At 46.7% G+C, this 17,500-nt stretch overlaps 5 protein-coding genes across 7 annotated transcripts in view; 4 read left to right on the top strand and 1 right to left on the bottom strand.

Annotated features, from left to right (window-relative positions):
- LOC138593297 (uncharacterized) overlaps positions 1 to 140 on the top strand; it is a 5,980-nt gene extending 5,840 nt beyond the window's left edge. The window contains exon 4 of the mRNA XM_069664241.1: positions 1 to 140. This exon is cut by the window's left edge and continues 1,306 nt beyond it. The gene's annotated coding sequence lies outside the window, so the exon portion shown is untranslated.
- rpp30 (ribonuclease P/MRP 30 subunit) lies at positions 136 to 3,828 on the bottom strand. 2 transcript variants are annotated; one of them, XM_069664240.1, is made up of 12 exons: positions 3,707 to 3,828; positions 2,617 to 2,675; positions 2,230 to 2,286; positions 2,081 to 2,146; positions 1,750 to 1,821; positions 1,536 to 1,625; positions 1,332 to 1,448; positions 1,174 to 1,203; positions 1,045 to 1,082; positions 653 to 732; positions 469 to 555; positions 136 to 338 (listed from the first exon to the last, which is right to left on the bottom strand). In XM_069664240.1, exons 1-12 carry the CDS (start codon positions 3,786 to 3,788, stop codon positions 295 to 297), a joined length of 822 nt encoding a protein of 273 aa, XP_069520341.1. In that variant the 5' UTR covers positions 3,789 to 3,828; the 3' UTR covers positions 136 to 294. The 2 variants fall into 2 exon arrangements, with proteins under 2 accessions (XP_069520341.1, XP_069520340.1); XM_069664239.1 differs by lacking the exons at positions 136 to 338; positions 469 to 555 and having other exon boundaries at positions 681 to 1,082.
- A 248-nt stretch (positions 3,829 to 4,076) lies between these two features.
- Positions 4,077 to 10,615, top strand: nudt13 (nudix (nucleoside diphosphate linked moiety X)-type motif 13). Its single transcript, XM_069664237.1, has 9 exons — positions 4,077 to 4,116; positions 5,900 to 6,029; positions 6,114 to 6,256; positions 6,402 to 6,509; positions 6,625 to 6,731; positions 6,817 to 6,942; positions 7,289 to 7,400; positions 7,497 to 7,651; positions 8,069 to 10,615. Exons 2-9 carry the CDS (start codon positions 5,947 to 5,949, stop codon positions 8,261 to 8,263), a joined length of 1,029 nt encoding a protein of 342 aa, XP_069520338.1. The 5' UTR covers positions 4,077 to 4,116; positions 5,900 to 5,946; the 3' UTR covers positions 8,264 to 10,615.
- Positions 10,616 to 10,981: 366 nt separating this feature from the next.
- Positions 10,982 to 13,873, top strand: LOC138593294 (zinc finger protein ZFP2). Its single transcript, XM_069664236.1, has 5 exons — positions 10,982 to 11,346; positions 11,769 to 11,928; positions 12,022 to 12,080; positions 12,167 to 12,266; positions 12,395 to 13,873. Exons 1-5 carry the CDS (start codon positions 11,167 to 11,169, stop codon positions 13,411 to 13,413), a joined length of 1,518 nt encoding a protein of 505 aa, XP_069520337.1. The 5' UTR covers positions 10,982 to 11,166; the 3' UTR covers positions 13,414 to 13,873.
- A 636-nt stretch (positions 13,874 to 14,509) lies between these two features.
- LOC138593292 (TBC1 domain family member 12-like) overlaps positions 14,510 to 17,500 on the top strand; it is an 8,051-nt gene continuing 5,060 nt past the window's right edge. Inside the window, exons 1-3 of one of the 2 annotated variants that reach the window (XM_069664234.1) lie at positions 14,510 to 16,011; positions 16,582 to 16,684; positions 17,177 to 17,233. In XM_069664234.1, the coding sequence (XP_069520335.1) occupies positions 15,278 to 16,011; positions 16,582 to 16,684; positions 17,177 to 17,233 (894 nt within the window). In that variant the 5' untranslated portion in view covers positions 14,510 to 15,277. Of the gene's footprint in view, positions 16,012 to 16,581; positions 16,685 to 17,176; positions 17,234 to 17,500 lie in introns of those variants that run through there. The other variant, XM_069664235.1, reaches the window with a different exon arrangement.

Here is a 17,500-nt window from a genome sequence, read left to right as displayed (position 1 = left end):
TTTTGTAACAATTTTTAATAATCTGACAGAATGTAAGAGCTCTCTATTTTTGATGACATCACTTCTTGCTTTGGGGCTGACCAATTGAAACGCAGTGTTTGTACCACAGACTGATTTCAAAATAAAAGCTTTGACTCAGATTTGTCTGCTTTTATTCTGACATCACAAACTTGACATTATTCAGCGTCTGCTTCCAAAGGACTGAAAATAAAAACTAAAACAACTGAAATGTCAACAGTTTGTACAAAATAAAAGTACATCAGAATCAGAAGCTCCGCCCCCCTCAGCTGTAAATCACTCAGTCAGCTGTTTGGCTCTCTTGGCTGCAGGAGCTTCACCTGTCCAGGTAAAACAAACACGTTATCAACAGATGTTCAGCTGTCTGATGTTTCTACTTCAACAGTGAATGTTTCAGCGGTTTGATGGTCTTTAAACGCAACACAGACCGACTGAGGCGCGCTCACTCACAGTGTGCAGGTGGAGCCTCCTGCTGGCCGGGAGTCTCACTGCAGCTCTTCATGGTGTATACGATGCCGCTGGCCGTCTTCCTCGTCTCTGACCAACCGACAGGAAACACCGGATTCATTCACCACAGCTCAGTCACAGCTGTCGTAACAAACAGGTAACCATAGCAACCGTGTTTAATACTCACCTGCGTGCAGGACGACTGATCGACAGGTGGACGAAACGGCTTCTTTAGCGTCTCCGTCTGACAAACCGAACAACAGACCTCTGAGGACAGGTCAGGAGAACGCGTGACACACACGAGCTGTATACATGTTCTCTGTGTGTGTGTGTGTGTGCGTGTGTGCGTGCGTGTGTGTGTATTGTTCTCTGTGTGTGTGTGTGTGCGCGTGTATTGTTCTCTGTGTGTGTGCGTGCGTGTGTGCGTGCGTGTGCGTGTGTATTGTTCTCTGTGTGTGTGTGTGCGTGTGTGTGTGTGTATTGTTCTGTGTATTGTTCTGTGTGCGTGCGTGCGTGTGTGTGTGTGTGTGTGTGTATTGTTCTGTGTGTGTGTGTTTGCTGCAGCAGCAGGAAGGATACAGGTTGCTGATGTCGTACGGTCCTCTGAGCTCCAGAGGCTGAGGACACACACACACACACACACACAGTATTGATCATGGTATTGATCACAGCTTATCGATTACTGATCAACAGGAAATAATCACCGACCTTCTCGGCTGCACTGGACAGGATCACATTCTGAAACACAAACAGACTGGATTTACCGGCAGGCTCCGCCTCCTCTGACATCACCACTGGATAACATGGCATCATAAGTGTCACCACATGTCGTCTACAGGAAGTCTGTGAGGACAAAAAGGACGGACCTTCCCCTTACACGTCTCCATGAGAGAGACAGCGTTAGCGATGGTGTAGCGCCTCAGGGTGGAGTCTCTGATGGCTGCAGAGTACGAGACCTCGAACACAACCCCGCGCTCCATCGCCTACACACACACACACACACACACACACTCGTTAATACACAAAACCTCAGCTCAGAGCATAACAATAATAATAATTCAATTTCTGACCCCGTTGACGGGCGCTCTCTTGAAGAAGAAGGGGAGCTTCTCTGTCACTGAGATACAGATGAGGTCAACATCGAAGGTCATACAGGCTGCCTGGATGCACACACACACACACACACACACACACACACACACACTAGTAGAAGTACTAAAGTGCAGAAACAGCAGAACGCGTACTGCAGTACAGCACAGGAGTGATTGTGTGTCAGGAACTCACATGAAACAGCTTCTCTGTGGTCGGCTGCACGGCCAGCAGGTCGTAACGCCGATACTCTGGAGCATTCTGCCTCTGAACACACACACACACACACACACACACACACACACACACACACACACACACACACACACACACACACACACACACACACACACACACACACACACACACACACAGTCAAGCAGAAGGAAATATTTATGCAGAAAATAACCTGTAGATTAATACAAATCATTCATCATCTCGGGGCTTTTATTCTGAAGGTCACAGCTCCGCCTGCTCTCTGCTGCAGGTTACACACTGACAGAAGAAGAAAGACATCAACACTCACGAAGTGGCTGGAGTCTGACATCACCACCGTCAGCCTGTTCAGCACTCTGATTGGACGAGAGCGACCCTGACAGAGAAACACCTGTAAACACCTCAACAACAACATCATCATCATCATCATCATCAGCAGCTTCTTCTTCTTCCCTTTACCTGCACGACAGGCAGCTGATCCATCAGGTCATTGATCGGTGTCGGGACGGGAATCTCCTGCAAACAGGACGTACAGAGAGGAAGTTACAAGTTAAAAGTGACACTGATGAAAAGGTGAACTTCATGTCTCATGATGTGATTAATCAATAATCAGTTTAATCTACGAACATCCGAAAGACAGCGAATATATTCAGTTCGCCGTCAACAGCCTCCTCGTGCTGCGGCTGCTCTCACCTGATGGTTCATTGTTGCTCATAAAATCAAACCTGAATTCATGTTTTTATTTTCTTTCTCAGACTAAACAAACAAACAGAGCTGTGCTGGTGTTTGTGGTTTCCTGTATGTGGCTGCGTCCCTGAAAGCAGCACAACAGGTGAGAGCACTCACCTGCTTCTTCTTGGCCGTCGGTTCAAACACATAGTTAATGGCGACTGTGGAAAAACCGACTGCAAGAAAACAAAACACAAACACGTCATCAACAAATAAACACCCGTCGATCGTCTGTCCGCCTCCAGGTTTCACGTGGTTTGCACTTTAACGACTCCGTTATGAATGTGGTTGATTTAAATATAAAACTGTTTTTACAGCTTTTATCTGTAAGAAAAACCTGTTAGATTATGTTTCACTACTGCTTTTCCAACAAGGAAACCTTTAAATAAAAGGTGTTTTACACGATGTGTCTCTGAAGCAGAAATCAGGGAACTTTTAAAATGACCGTTTTTTTCATGGATTCTGGTGGAAGGTTTTTCTGAGCTCAAAAACTGCTCATGAACTCTGTAACACGGGTCCACCAGGTGTTTGAGAGTTACCTAGACAATACCCTCACCAGCAGCTCAAATCTGTAGTTATGATATATTTCTGTCAGGTCACACTCCAAAACAGCAAGACACTGGATGAAACGGAAGTTTACTGAATGAATATGCAGTTTAATGGTTGAAATATATTGCCAAATTTTCCATCTTCCATCTTTCATTGTAGAATGTGTTAATTTATGATCTAGTTTAATTTATTTTGTTACTAAGAAGATTGAAAACTTAAATTAAGCGGTTTATGAGCAGAGACTGGCATCATGGTTTGTTTCTTCCTTTGGGTGTAAAAAAACAGCGATCATAACTTAGTAACTTCATAAATCAAATATAGATTATTTATCTCGTGTTAGGGTATATATTTTTAATTCAGTTTTACAGTAAGGAAACTTTAAAATGAAAACTTTTTAGACGGAGTCTGGTGCAAAATTTACTGTTAGTTGTCTGAACTTTTGAACTGCTTTCACTAATGAAGCTAGAAACACTCTGCTCAGACTAACAGATGTTTTAACTTCTGTATATTAGACTAACTAGACACAAACAGACCACCAGATCCATAATCATCCGAGATTAAACCCTGATGCTAGCTGAGTTAGCATCCGGTCCGGCAGTAACAGGCGTCCGTCTGGTAAACTGCTGTTTTTAGGAGAAGGTGCACTGAGGAGACTCACGGTGAGCTGCGGTCTCTATCAGACTCTGCAGGCGGCCCTTATCGGCCGTGTAGCTCAGGTTTAAATCCATAAACACAGACATGATGCTGCTGCCTGCTGCCCACTGCCCTCAGACACATGTGTGGAGCCGAACGGCCTGCTGGGAACTGTAGTCCTCCCGTGTAAACTGTAGGCAGCTTATAGGTATAAAATACATCCTGTATTTTAAAGAAGATTATTATTTTAATGACGACCAAGATTTTTTATGAATTTCAAATTTGTTTTACTCGTCATTAGCTATCAATGTCATATTTATTTTCACATTTAATTGCTGTTTCCTGCGGGGGGCGGAAGTAGGTCAGCTGCCAAATAACAGTGAAGACGAAGAAGAAAAGGTCACGGAGCTCCGTGGAGAGAAGAAGCAGCTGCAGGTATCTGACAACACAGACATACAGTATGTACAGTATATATACACTCTATTAAAGCATACACTGCTCTGGTAACTCGGAGCTCTGTGGAGCCGTCTGTGTCTTGTTTTTCGGATCATTTCAAACCAAAGTTCATTCAAAATCTCAGTTACACCTCAGAACACTTTCTGTAAAGTGTTGTGGATCCAGGCTACCTAATATAATATCAGTTTAAATCTGTGGAGGAAGCCCATCAGCTGGGATCTCCTCTTTGAATTATTACTGTTGGAATAAAAGCAGCTTGTTCGATTAAATATGCGCCGAAGTTAGCAGAGACACCTGTAGATCTAAACTTATTTGTAATCGGACTGTACTAGAATGTAAAATGCAAAAAACTCTTAAATGACAGATTTTAAAGGGGATTTGGCATTATTGGCTCTCATCACATGGAGAACATGTTCTGAGGTGTCCAAGTCTACTGTGGCTCTAAACAGCGACTTCTCTTCTCATCCTTCACGAGAACTTTGAAGCTGTTGTTGTTATTATGTCTGTTTGTTAATGACAGCTTCATTTCATGGTGTAAAGAGAGACTGCTTTTAACGTAACAATTAAAATGTGTTGCCATCTAACAGTTTCACAGGGAGTGGGTATAAACCAGTGACTGTATATACAGATGGACAACGCGTCTCCATCTGCTCCCATTGTGCGTAATTGATGCCAAAACAGCCCCTGTGATAGGCGCTGCCATCTTATGATGGTGACGTCATACGGAGCCAGAGTCTGCGCAGTAGAGATCGGCGGGTGGAGCCGCCGTAGCCACTTCCGCTAACCCAAACACACACTTAACTTACTGAAAACACAGCAAGGATCCCGCACGCCGGCGTGTTTAACAGCAGAACAGCTTCTTGTGTTGGTCTGAGGTTAAAGTTCACAGGTATAGAAACTTCAATGACTGTAGTGATTGTTTTAGTTACGTCTCCTCTCACCGTTCGTCCTCCGCTCTGCTCACCCGGAACTGATCGGCTGCAGGAGCCATATTTGTCAACAGAGCTGTCAATCATCATTTTGACAGCATCAAATAACTAATTAAAAATAAACTTGTCAGAAAAATGAGCACTTGGACGTAAATCAGCTGATAAGAACTAACTATAATGACAGAAACCATGTTTGACAAAAATGTATCGGGCGTGTGTTTTGATTTTATAGTTTGACTCATGTCCCATCTGTTAACATGGAGGAGGCGGGCTTTATGACCTATACTGCAGCCGGTCAGCAGGGGGCGCCTCTAACACACCTGATTTGAATGATCTGCTTGTTATCAACCAACTGAAGCGTCTCAGGGGATTGGCAACGAGCGAAACATTCGAATCCGGTGTGTTAGAGTGCAGACAAACCTAAAACATGCAGGAAGGCAGCTCTCCAGGAGCAGGGTTGGCCACCCCTGGTATATGGTTTAAACATGTAGTTCGTCCTGATGGGGGCGCTAAAGGAAACAGTGTGCAGACATGGAGTTATAGAAGATGAACTATTGATCCCCTGCAGAGAATATTAACCTTAAAAACATGTCCCACCAGGATAGGATAGCAGTTTCCTATAGCCTCCAGTGCCTCCATGCTAGGCTTAGCTAGCAATGTCCTCCATCCTCAAATCTTTGTGTCAAATTAAACAGTTTCCTTTGACTCTGTCTTTTTGCTGAGCTAGCAAGCAATGCTAGCAGTTTTCACTGCCTCCAGTCATTGGGCTCAACTATGCCAGCAACTTCCAAACATGATGAGGAGGTTGAATGTCTTCTGTTATCTGTTTTCAGGATCCAGTCCAGTTCAGACCGGTTCAGGCTGCTTCACAGTGACGGCCATGTTGAGACCTCTGAAGGTCCTCCTCTCTGCCCCCAAAGGTCTGCTGACCCGCTGCTGCTCAGGCTTCGTCTCCAGGATGAGGTTCAGTAACTAATACATTATCACTAACTGACTGATCGATTGATTGATTGATTGATTGATTGATTGATTAACCCACCCTCTCAGGTATGTGAACAGGCTGAAGGAGGACGACGAGGCGTGTGCTGCAGCGCTGCAGAACGGTCACATTTTCCTGTTCCACCGTCTGTCTCCTCTGCTGCAACGCACCGAGTGGGGAACCTTCACACCGGCAGCACTCATCTGCTCAGGTACAGAACCTCAGAATCACAGAACCACACGTGAAGAACAGGTAGAGAACCACAGGTAGAGAACCACAGGTAGCGTTATAGAACCACGGGAGGAGAATCGTTGTTCTAAACCTGTTCCACCTGAGTTTGGGTTCTTGTGTTCCAGATGTGCAGTCGATCCTGGAGAGGCTTGGTTCAGACACAACCCTGCTGAAGGACTCGGTTCTGATTGGCTGCTCTGAACAGAACCAGACTCAGTTCTGTCTGGACGTTGGTAAGAACACATTAAATCCAGAAGGCTTTACATCCCACACTGTGGTGAGACCCTGAATGCACCGGTCTACACTGACTGTGGGTTCTGATGTTCTGCTCCGTGTTTGGTTCTGCAGGAGAGCTGGATCAGGCAGCAGTGGAAGAAGAGTGTGAAGGAAAGTTTATTGATCTGAGGAAAGCCTTCTTTCTTCTGAGGGGAGCAGAGGCGCCTCTGGTGGCCAAGGTGTGTAACTACAACATCCGGTGTACCTACAGATGTACTGCAGTGTGTGCTGCAGCTCTTCAGCAGTATAATTCTGGTGTTTCAGGGTCAGGCTCTGCTGCGCTGGCATCAAACCAGCGGCTTCTGCAGCGCCACGGGCCAGCCAACCCACCGCAACCAGGCAGGAAGTCAGAGGGTCTGCACCAGCAGCGGCATCGTCTACTATCCCAAGGTAACTGAGCTGAACAAGATCCAATCCCGCTCCAAACCAGCTTTAAACCAGGCGCCAAAGCGAACCAACTCTAAATCTAGAGAACCTGATCTGAACCAGTTTAAAATCTGGTGATCCAGCTTCAAACATCAAACCAGTTCCAAACCAGTTGGTAAACAAATGAAACCCATTCCAGAACAGATCCAAACCCAGTCCAAGATCTAACCCAGTCTCAAACCGGATCTTAACCAGATTCAAACTAGACCCAAATTAGATTTTTACCAGATCAGAACGATCCAAACCAGCCCGTTACCTGGATGTAGTTCTGGTCACGGTCCGACTGGTTTCTGATCGGTTTCTCCTCCAGATGTCTCCGGTGGTGATCGTCCTGGTGTCTGATGGGAAACGGTGTTTGTTGGGCCGACAGTCGTCTTTCCCTCGAGGGATGTACAGCGCTCTGGCCGGCTTCTGTGACATGGGTCAGTCCTACCTGTCCTACAGACCTACCTGTCTGCTCTCCTATCTCTGTTGCTGTCCAACCCACCTGTACCTGTCTGTCTCTGTGGTGGTTTCAGGTGAGACTCTGGAGGAGACTCTGAGCAGGGAGTTGGCGGAGGAGGTGGGTCTGGAGGTCCACAGTATCGCCTACAGCTCCTCCCAGCACTGGCCTTTTCCTCACAGCTCCTTCATGGTGGGCTGCCAGGCCTCTGTTAGCCCCGCCCACACTCAGGTAAGCTGTCACAAATTAAAGGTGTTTTTGTGGGTTTTAGCTGTAGCCCTCTCAAATGAATGTACTTGACCCTGATTTAGTTTGAGTGGCATTAAGTATTCTAATAATATAATTATAAATTATAAGCGTTCAGTTTTGCCCCTCTGGGAACACCTTCCTAACCTGACACACCTTAAAGTGAGCGTCAGGTGTTCACAGAAGGTCGATGTATAGTATTCTGTGTTTTTATGGGGTTTGCTTTTAGTAAGTAAAAGGTTTTTCTTGTCATCCAACAAAACACTTTATGATGATGAAGAAACTGTGCGATCATTGTATAGAGCTGGAGGACCGAGCAGTGAGCCCTGAGGTACACCACAGCTGAAAACAGACAGAGCTTCCTGTCGTACTCGGTCATGTGACCTGCTGTTTGTCTTCCAGTTAAAGGTGGACCACACAGAGCTGGAGGATGCTCGCTGGTTCACTCTGGAGGAAATAACCGCCGCCCTGCAGGTGAAGACTCCACCCAAGAGAGGCGACCCCCCCGTCCTCTGGCTTCCTCCAAAACACGCCCTTGCCAACCGCCTCATCACTGAGTGGACGGAGCAGCAGCAACGCAGCGAGGAGGGAGAGTAACAGTCAAACTCAATGAGGATCTGCTAACATGTTGATAACATCCACACTGAGAGTGAGCAGTAAGTGACCTCAGACAGGACTGAAGGTCATGTGACGACCTCAGGTGTGTTTCTAATTAGCCTGGAGTCTGTGGAGGAAATGTGCCGAGCCTCACTTCAACATCACCGCAATTATATGAAACAAAGAACAGACAGTTAGGAGCCTCCTCAGAGCGGGACACAGCGATCCTGTGTGGGGTGAGAGGGACAGGTGCACACAGGTAAAAACAACAACAATCATGGTCTTTAGTCAGCAAGAAGACTAACAGCCGTGACATACAGCTAACAGAGATCAATAGACAGAGAGAGAGACCTCACTGTCCCTTCAGAACTCAGAGAACCATTTCGTCAGTGTCAAAGTCACTCACTGATGTCACTCTGCTGTCAGCAGCTAGCAGCTAACTGCTATCAGGAGCAGCTAACAGCTCGTCCAGGACACTTTATTTAAAGGTATAATAAGAAGGATTTTTTTGTTGCGTTTTGTGAACAACACATTCAAACTGAGCCCCTCCTCCTCCTCCTGGGCTCTTCATCACCAGAAGCTCGCTCTCACTCTCTCCTGTGAGAACACGACCACCCCGCCAAGCTAACACCGACAGCATCACGGTTACCTTTGTGCTAGCATGCTAACGGCCAGTTACAGTGCTCTAGCATGCTAACCGCTGGTTAGCTTGTCCTACCCGGTTTGAGGCACCTACCTGTCCAACAGAAAGAGGGCCAACTCTGTGTTGCTGTTTCGCCATGTTCGCTGCTCTGAATGGGGCCCAGTTGCTAACTTGAACCGCTCCCACACTCACATGTACGCTATGATTGGCTCAGGGAACCACGACAGCGCCCCTCCTGAAAACGTCCCGTGCAAAGCAACACAACAGAATAGATGCAGAGGGAAGGGTCTCACAAGGGTCTGCACACACTCACACACACACACGTATTGAAGCCCAGAAGTGATGACTTATATTATGTTTGTAAAAGTCTGTATTTTATTATTCTAGGAAAATCCTCCTTATTAAACCTTTAAGTAACGTTAGCTACACACAGAATCACACTGTTGTACTGTAACACAAGAACTACCTCCGACTTCATATGAACTCTGTTAGCGAGCCGAGCACGTTTCAATAAAACTGAAAAACTGATGCTTCTGTTTCCAGCCGTCCTGTCTTCAGAAAAGTACGAGTCCCACTCACAGGAGGTTGAGTCCGGGTCTCTGAGCTCGAGTCCGGGTCTCTGAGCTCGAGTTCGTGTCTCTGAGCTCGAGTCTGTGTCTCTGGATTTATAATGTGAATAAATAGAAACATATTTTTGAGTAATTTAATGGTGAAACCTGTAACTTCAGATCATCCCTCACTCTGACACCTCTCACCTGTTCACCTCAGAGAATTACTTGTGCAAAACTGATATATACTTATGGCCATAATTTCACACCATATTGTCGTGCGCACGTGTCAGTATTTAATCTGATGGGGTGGGTAAAAAGTTTTTAAAATGCAGGAAGGTGCTCTGCACACTAATAAAATAAATTGTGGAAACAGCCCAGTGTCACAAGTCTTGTTCCTCTCCAGAGAGGCCCAAAGCTTGTATTATGAAATTATTGACAATTTCCAGTATGTCTGCATGAGCCACAGCAGCCACCTATGAAGCATCTGAGATGACTCTGGACTGTGGTGTAGGTTTATAAAGAAGAATCACGAGAGAGATTTACGGAAAAGGAGAGTATAAATTCCTTTTTAAGTGATGTGGTTGAACAGTCTATACGCCGAATTACGTGTATGATCCTAATGAGCAGTCTAAGATATGACTCATGTTCTTACACGTACCTGATTTCATACTGAAGTTAGTATATACTAAACAGACTGATTTCTGAACAGTTTGGCTGTCGGAGACAGACTGGGCGTGTATCGGCTCCTCCGGGCTCCTGTGCCCACCTCACCTGGTTCACCTGCCCGCTGTGTGTGTCTGACACACGCCCACTCTTTCTCTCATATTAAATAACACCTGTTTCACACCTGAGCGCAGTGTTTTCTGTGTTGTGTCGCTGAGATGATTCTGCTTATTACACGTTATCACTCTGAAATATGGCAACATTTTTTCTGAAATGTATAATTTATTATCGATTAATAATGACTCCTTGTTGAAGACTATGTGAAACAAAGACTCATGTAAGATAAAAACAAAACAAAAACACCAGACATGTTTTCTATGTGAGTAACCAACGTGTCTGTGCATCACTTGTAGTCTTGAATGAGCCTTCTTCAAACGTTGACTTATATTTAATTTGATTCCTTTTTTGTTTTTTATATTAACTTGCACAAATGTACCATACACAATAAAAACTAGTGTGTTTTCAATTATTAGTTTGCTTTTTATGTATACATGTATTCAATAAAACGTATAAATTATAAATGTAATAGCTAAAATAAATACAGATTTTAAAACATTACCAGAAACACCTTTGTATCATTGCAGCCATATTTCACTTAGTTACACCTACTGACAAAATTGTTCTAACAACTTCATTCGACTATTTTCATCAACTTTCACAGACACCAGTTAGGAAATAAAACGTTAACAAATCTACAAGTACGCAGACGCTGAGGTGCGTTCAAGAGCTCTGCGCTAATACCGGAATCTGTTTCCGTTTCGACCGGAAGTGAAATCACAAACACTTCCTCCAGCTGCAGTCTCCACTAGTTTGTTGTGAGCTAGCTGGTGTTCGAGTTTGAATCCTCTAAGGTTTCCTTTTTAATTCTTCGATCTTATTTTAACAAACTGGAACAAACTGAGCGGAGTGTGATCTGCCCACAGGGCGGGAGAACCAGCCTGTTAGCATTAGCAGTTAGCTGCAGTTAGCCTCAGTTAGCGGGCAGGATGAGCTCCTGTGCTGCTCTGCACACTCAGCTGGCCGCCGTCATGGAGTCTCTGGTCCACGCGGCAGTGGCGGAGCTGAAGAAGCTGATGGAGGACAGCCTGAAGGTCCGGAGCGGGAGTGACGACGGGGATAGGCCGCCTCTGCTAGCCCTAAGGCCGGCTAAGAGCCGAGAGGAGACGGTGAGGAGCGGGGGAGCCGGAGCAGGGTCCCCGGGTGACTAACGAGTGACAGAAAAGTCTTTTAATTTGTTTGAATGGTTTCCTGCTCCGGACGGCCATGGTCAGATTAAACTTTCAGGTTTACTTTTCAAGTTAATAAATGTTTCTTTCAGTTCAAACGTCACAGACTCTGTCGGGTTTGTTTGTGTTTTTATGATTCTGTTTATGTCGCTGCGATTATTATCTCACTTCCGGTGTGTTCTAAAGAACCAGGTGGAGACTATTGTTTTTCTGTGCTTGAAACCAGTCGAGGGTTTATCAGCATGAATAAAGTCAGCTAGTTTAACTCCTCGTTGCTTTTTGTTTTTTTCCTAGAACATCTGAAACAGATAAACCCGGATCTGATTCTTTACTGTCTAATGAGTGACCTTTGACCTCTTCAGGTGCTGTTTGCAGTGGTCATGGAGACTCTGGGGAACGAGGCTCTGGGTAAGATCATGAACATCGTGGATGAAGCCAGACTGCTAGTGGAGCTGGATCCCAGGAGGGGGGGCAAAAGACCTCAGACCAGCATCCTCAACGTCCTCAGCAACGCACGTGTCGGTATGTAAGAAGGCCCCGCCCCCCTAAGTAAGCACACCAATCAGAGAGATGCTGCCTGATGATGTCACATGATGTTGTATTTGTCCCTGACAGAGGTGGAACACTCATACGGAGTCAGACTGGAAAACGCTGAGATGCAAAAACCCACTCAGGTACGCCCCTCCTCACCTGCTGACTCACCTGTTCACAGTGTCGCGTTCACTGACCTGACCGATGTCTGTACATTGTATCACTGCAGACCAAACAGGAGGAACCAGAGGCAGCAGAGAACCCGTTCGTCCTGGCGGTCACAGTGAAAGACGAACACGGAAACATCGACCTTGGAGCGATCGCAGAGCGTGAGACCCTGATCGATGTCTGATCGATACCCGACCCTGATCACACCAACAGATCAGGATCTTCCTGTAGCCTGCACACTGATGCTTAACACAGATTTTAGTTACAACAGTTTGTGTTTTTTTTCCAGGAGCTCGAGTTGAAGCCGCTCCGCCAGTGACCTCTGACCTCCAGCAGCAGGAAGTCTCCGGCTCACCAGAATTTGTCCTGCAGAGTGTCACGTGGAAATACTTCTCATGTACGTCATGTGGAAAATCCTTCACGTCTCAGAGCAACCTGAAGTCTCATTACCTCATCCACACAGGCGAGAAGCCGTTCTCCTGCAGCGCGTGCGGCCGCTCGTTCCGTCAGAGGCAGAGTCTGCAGAGCCACATGAGGACGCACACGGGCGAGCGGCCGTACGAGTGTTCGCAGTGCGGAAAGAGTTTCTCCAAGCAGACGTCGCTGAAGACGCACGCCATCATCCACACCGGGGAGAAGCCATACGGCTGCGACGTGTGCGGCCGGCGCTTTAACCTGCTGCAGAACCTTCACCGCCACGCACACACACACACTGGCAAGAAGATCTTCGTCTGCGGCGTCTGTGGGAAAGGCTTCACCCGCGCCGTCACGCTCAAAACACACGAGCTCATCCACACCGGACAGAAACCCTTAAAGTGCGAGCAGTGCCCCAAAACGTTCCGGCACGCCGTCAACCTGAAGAACCACCAGCGGATCCACAGCGGCGTGCGGCCGTTCAGCTGCGACCTCTGCGGGAAAAGTTTCCGCCAGTCGGTGAACCTGAAGATCCACCGCAGGATCCACACGGGCGAGCGTCCGTACAGCTGCCCGGAGTGCGGCAAGACGTTCAGCCAGCAGAGCAGCCTTATCTCACACGGCCGCACGCACTCTAAGGAGCGGCCGTTCGCCTGCAGCTGCTGCGACAAGACGTTCAACAACACTAACAGTCTGAAGCTGCACCTGCGCGTGCACACTGGGGAGAAACCGTACGCCTGCGACGTCTGCGGGAAGACCTTCAGCCAGGGCAGCCACCTGAGGACGCACAAGAGACACGTCCACGCCGGCGGCAAGCAGTTCATCTGTGACAAGTGCGGGAAGAGATACTCTGACCAGCGCAACCTTAAGCTGCACAAGTGCGTGTATGCATGACCGTGACATGCAGCCGGCGGCCATGTTGGATCTGAAACGTTCAGTTTCTTCAGCCTCAGAGAATCTACATACTTGAATGTTATGAACCAATGTTTTGTTTTATGGTAGAACTGAGTTTATATTTTTGAGCCATGAAAAGGGTGGTGGGTGTGAGGGAGTGAATGTGTTTAACCAATCAGGTATAAGAATATTAAAGAGGGCGGGCCTTATTGGTCAGGCGCTATCAGTCAGCTGAGCTCAGGGCCTGTGTCGTCTCTGCCATTATTCTTTAAACTCGCCCTCCATCATCCACACCGCTTAGCCTGTTCGGGGGGGCGGAGGGGCGGGGATTGGTTGAATCTGTTCATATAGGTTGTGATGATGATGTTGCTAAACGCTGTACATGTGAACTCATGCACACTGATGCTTTTTATTATTTAAAAGATAATTTTCATTTGTTAAATAAATCCTGAAGAGCAGAGCTCCTCTGTCGCCTCCATCAGCTGCTGCTTCATGAATCAGTTCAACACGAGGTCACATGACCCCTCTGACACCAACGGCTCTGTCTGTTCATCACTTCATCCACAAACACCCAATCAAAACACATCAGACACAACGTCAGAGGTGTGAGTCATTTATTACCTATATTTAATCTCAAATAATGTATAAGATAAACCATAGATCATCTCTTTAACTGTGTTTGATGATGAGTGCTGCTTGATACAAGAAGTCAGAACATAACGTGTCCATCATACAGGAAAGGACACATAAATATTAATATACACATCTGTATGTTTATATACGTATTTACATGGTCAACATTAAAATGAAATCAAACTTAATTCAGTGAAAAATCGGAAGTGAATGTTTTTGTTCACGATGTTTGAAAAGAAAAGAAATTAGTAAAATAAACAAAGCAATTATCGGTTACAATCCCTCTGTCCTCTAATCCGTCTGACGTCAGGCTGACGTAGCCCTTACGTCACTAAACTGTGAACATGGCGCCTCTCCTCCCTGAGCTCACCTGTCACCGCAGAGGATGAGAACAGAGCTTAGAGAGATCCAAAGAGCGGCCGGACACACCGTCTCTCTGCCGGCCTGAGGGCTCTGTGTCCCGGCATGACGCTCCGGAGGATCCCGGTGTCTGTTCGCCGAGGAAGAGGAGCCGCAGCCGGGTTCGTTCGTGCCGAGCGGCGCTGACAGAAGATCCAGAGAGGTGAGTCAGATAAGTTACCGACAACAACACCGGAAATCGGCGTCTTCAAAAGCCTGCAGTTGCACATGAATGATCAGTAAAGGCAAAACACCGGAACCAGCGGAGTTACCTTCAAAATAAAATATAAAGTGCACTAGAGGTGAAAGACATGAAGAGTAGAAGTGTGTTCTCTTCAAAGCAAAATAATCTGAATGTTTAAATAGATTCAAAAAATCAGGAACTGGTTTCCCCGTAGAAATAAATAACAAGATCTGAAACCTGCATGTTTACCTTCACAATAAAACCTGGATTATCGCCTGTGTTCAAGGAAACAGAGGGTAGCACGACCTTCAAAATAAAAGTGTGGCGATTGTTGCTGTCATTCTCTGCTGTGCAAAAGGCTCAGGTGGCAGGAGGACAGGTGGACAGTGACGTTGGAACCTGTTGCAGAGCAACGGCCGCTTGTGCACGGCTTGGGCTGGTTCAGAAGTGGCAGTTCGTTTTTAGAACACACTCCCACCTAATATGATACAGCAAGTACAGTGCCTGTGCACCTGTGTACATTTGAGTTAGTTATCAGTAAATGCTAAGAGGACTCAGCCTCCCGTGTCCTGACTAGACACCCCATGTTGATGACTTACCTCCCTAACCACACGAGCTTCACTACATCTGCAGCTTCACTTCTTGTGGATGTCGGGTGAAATGGAAAGCAGCGAAGAAGCGTCTTCTCCTCCTGTGACTGTGAACAAGTCCTCGCTGTGCCTTCATCATCATCATAACCCCGCCTCCTCTGCTGATGTCATCGCCTGGGATCATCAGCAGGTCACATGTCTAGGAGACAGGGTGGAGGTAGCGTCCAATGCTCCGTCACACTGTAAGGATCTCGCCTCCTGTACTCTCTGCTCTCGGTCAGAATACGACCTGCGAGGACCAATCACACGCTGCTGTGATGTCAGAGAGGCAGTTGAGGATCAGGGGGCGGGGCTTAGTCTGAGAGATGAGGTCACCCAAACAGACAGGATCAGTACAAACGTGGAAGCTGAATGTTCAAAAGCATCCTGCACAGAGGGGTCAAAGGTTAACCACTCTTACAGACGGGATGGTGATGGTTCCTGTGGGGGCGGGGCTACAGGAGTTATTAGCCACAACCTGGACGAGCCCTCCTCTTCTGTACCAAAGGCCACAGAGTCTGACAACCAGGAGGGGGATGTGACCTCTGACCCCCAGGAGGGCAGCTCTGATGATGAGGCCTTCACTGATCTGCCGCCGAGTGAGCTGAGCCTCCCCCCCGCTGCTGCTCGCTCCAGGAACACGTTTGAGTGCAGCCGCAGGCAGAGCGCTCCGGGTCAGCTGGATCAGGACGACGGAGCGTCAGAGTGTGAGCTGCAGTCCAGGAGGCCGGGCATCGCCGAGTACTTCAGCAGGTAAATCACACACAGCCCGTTGATACTAGATCTAGGACAGGTAACTACTAGCAGTTACCTGTTATAGATCTAGTAACTATACTAGGTAACTACCAGATCTGTACTGATAACTACATTTATGAAAGGGGAAATATTAGTGGATGTTATTGGTTGTAAGGTGTCACATGACATAGTTATTAGCACATTTAGCATTATTTTTTCACTGTGACAGATGCGAAGCTTTGGAGCCACCTGGTGGTCGTATGAAGAATGACACTGAGGACATGAGAGCCTTACGTTGTCCTAAAGTCGCTAATTAAACATGTTTCAAATTAATCTGTTGGCAATAAATGAACAAATAGACTTTAAATACCCATCATATCAAAATGCATTCTGGGAAATGTAGTCAGTCTGTTAACAGCAGTTCGGACTTTATCACCGTCTGAACAATCGTGTATTAAACATGTAACACTGTGTGTGTGTGTGTGTGTGTGTGTGTGTGTGCGTGTGCGTGTGTGTGCATGCGTGCGTGTGTGTGTGTGCGTGCGTGCATGTGTGTGTGTGTGTGTGTGTGCGTGCGTGCATGTGCAGCAGGAGGCAGCGGTCTGTCAGTCACAGTGTTGCAGGCTGGAAGCTGTTCGGTAAAGTTCCTCCCAAACAGAGTCCGTCCAAACAGGCTCGGATCATCCAGCAGGTACTCACTGAGAACCTTAAAGTCTAATTCAAATGTTGTTTATGTTTCACCTGTCGCATTCGGGTCAGGTGTCATGAAGACATAAAGACTGACTGGTACAACATTAGCAGGTAAACGGGCGGCTGACTTTAGTCCCTGTAGGACAGTAAAGACTGTTTAATGTTTTGGCTTCATGACTTGTTTCTTAACATGTTTATTTCTGCTGTAAAGTTTAACATGGGGCTCTATGGGGACTGACTCACTGCTGGAGACAGCCTCAAGTGGACACCAGAGGAACTGCAGCAGACTTCAGTGATGCTTCATATTCAGTCCTGCAGGAAGCTGCTTGGAAAAAAATCTGATAGAGAAAATCAGAAGAGTTACAGCTTAATCACAGCAGCCTCTAGTGGCCATCAGTGGAACTGCAGCATTGCTCCCAGTACAGCCAGTCAGACTGAGATACTGGGACGTGTTTCAGCAGCAGAGACGTAACGCTGCCCTGTTTCCCTCCAGCAGAGCGCAGAGGTCAGTCTGAACGCTCTCTCCCCTCCAGACCTGCAGGACTCAGTGGTACGATTATCTACTGTTCCTCTTCACCATCATCACCATCATCACCATCACCATCATCACCAGCAGCACCAGCAGCATCTTCATCACACGTCATGTTCAGATTCATGTTCGTTTTGTGTTCAGTAAATAAATACAGTCTAAAGCTTTATTGGCTTTATTACCGTTACGCATCAAGGCACAACTTTAATTTATAAACAACACATGGAAAACAACAACATTAGATTTAAAAATACACGAAAGTTATTTAAATATTTGCACAATAAACAG

The sequence above is a fragment of the Semicossyphus pulcher genome, unplaced genomic scaffold (assembly GCF_022749685.1).
Source record: "Semicossyphus pulcher isolate SPU_LCO1_2020_fin unplaced genomic scaffold, fSemPul1.0.p SCAF_16, whole genome shotgun sequence".
In the NCBI taxonomy this organism is placed as follows: domain Eukaryota; kingdom Metazoa; phylum Chordata; class Actinopteri; order Labriformes; family Labridae; genus Semicossyphus; species Semicossyphus pulcher.
The sequence above is the reverse complement of the archived record's forward strand: the minus strand, read 5'-3'. Positions and strand labels throughout refer to the sequence as shown.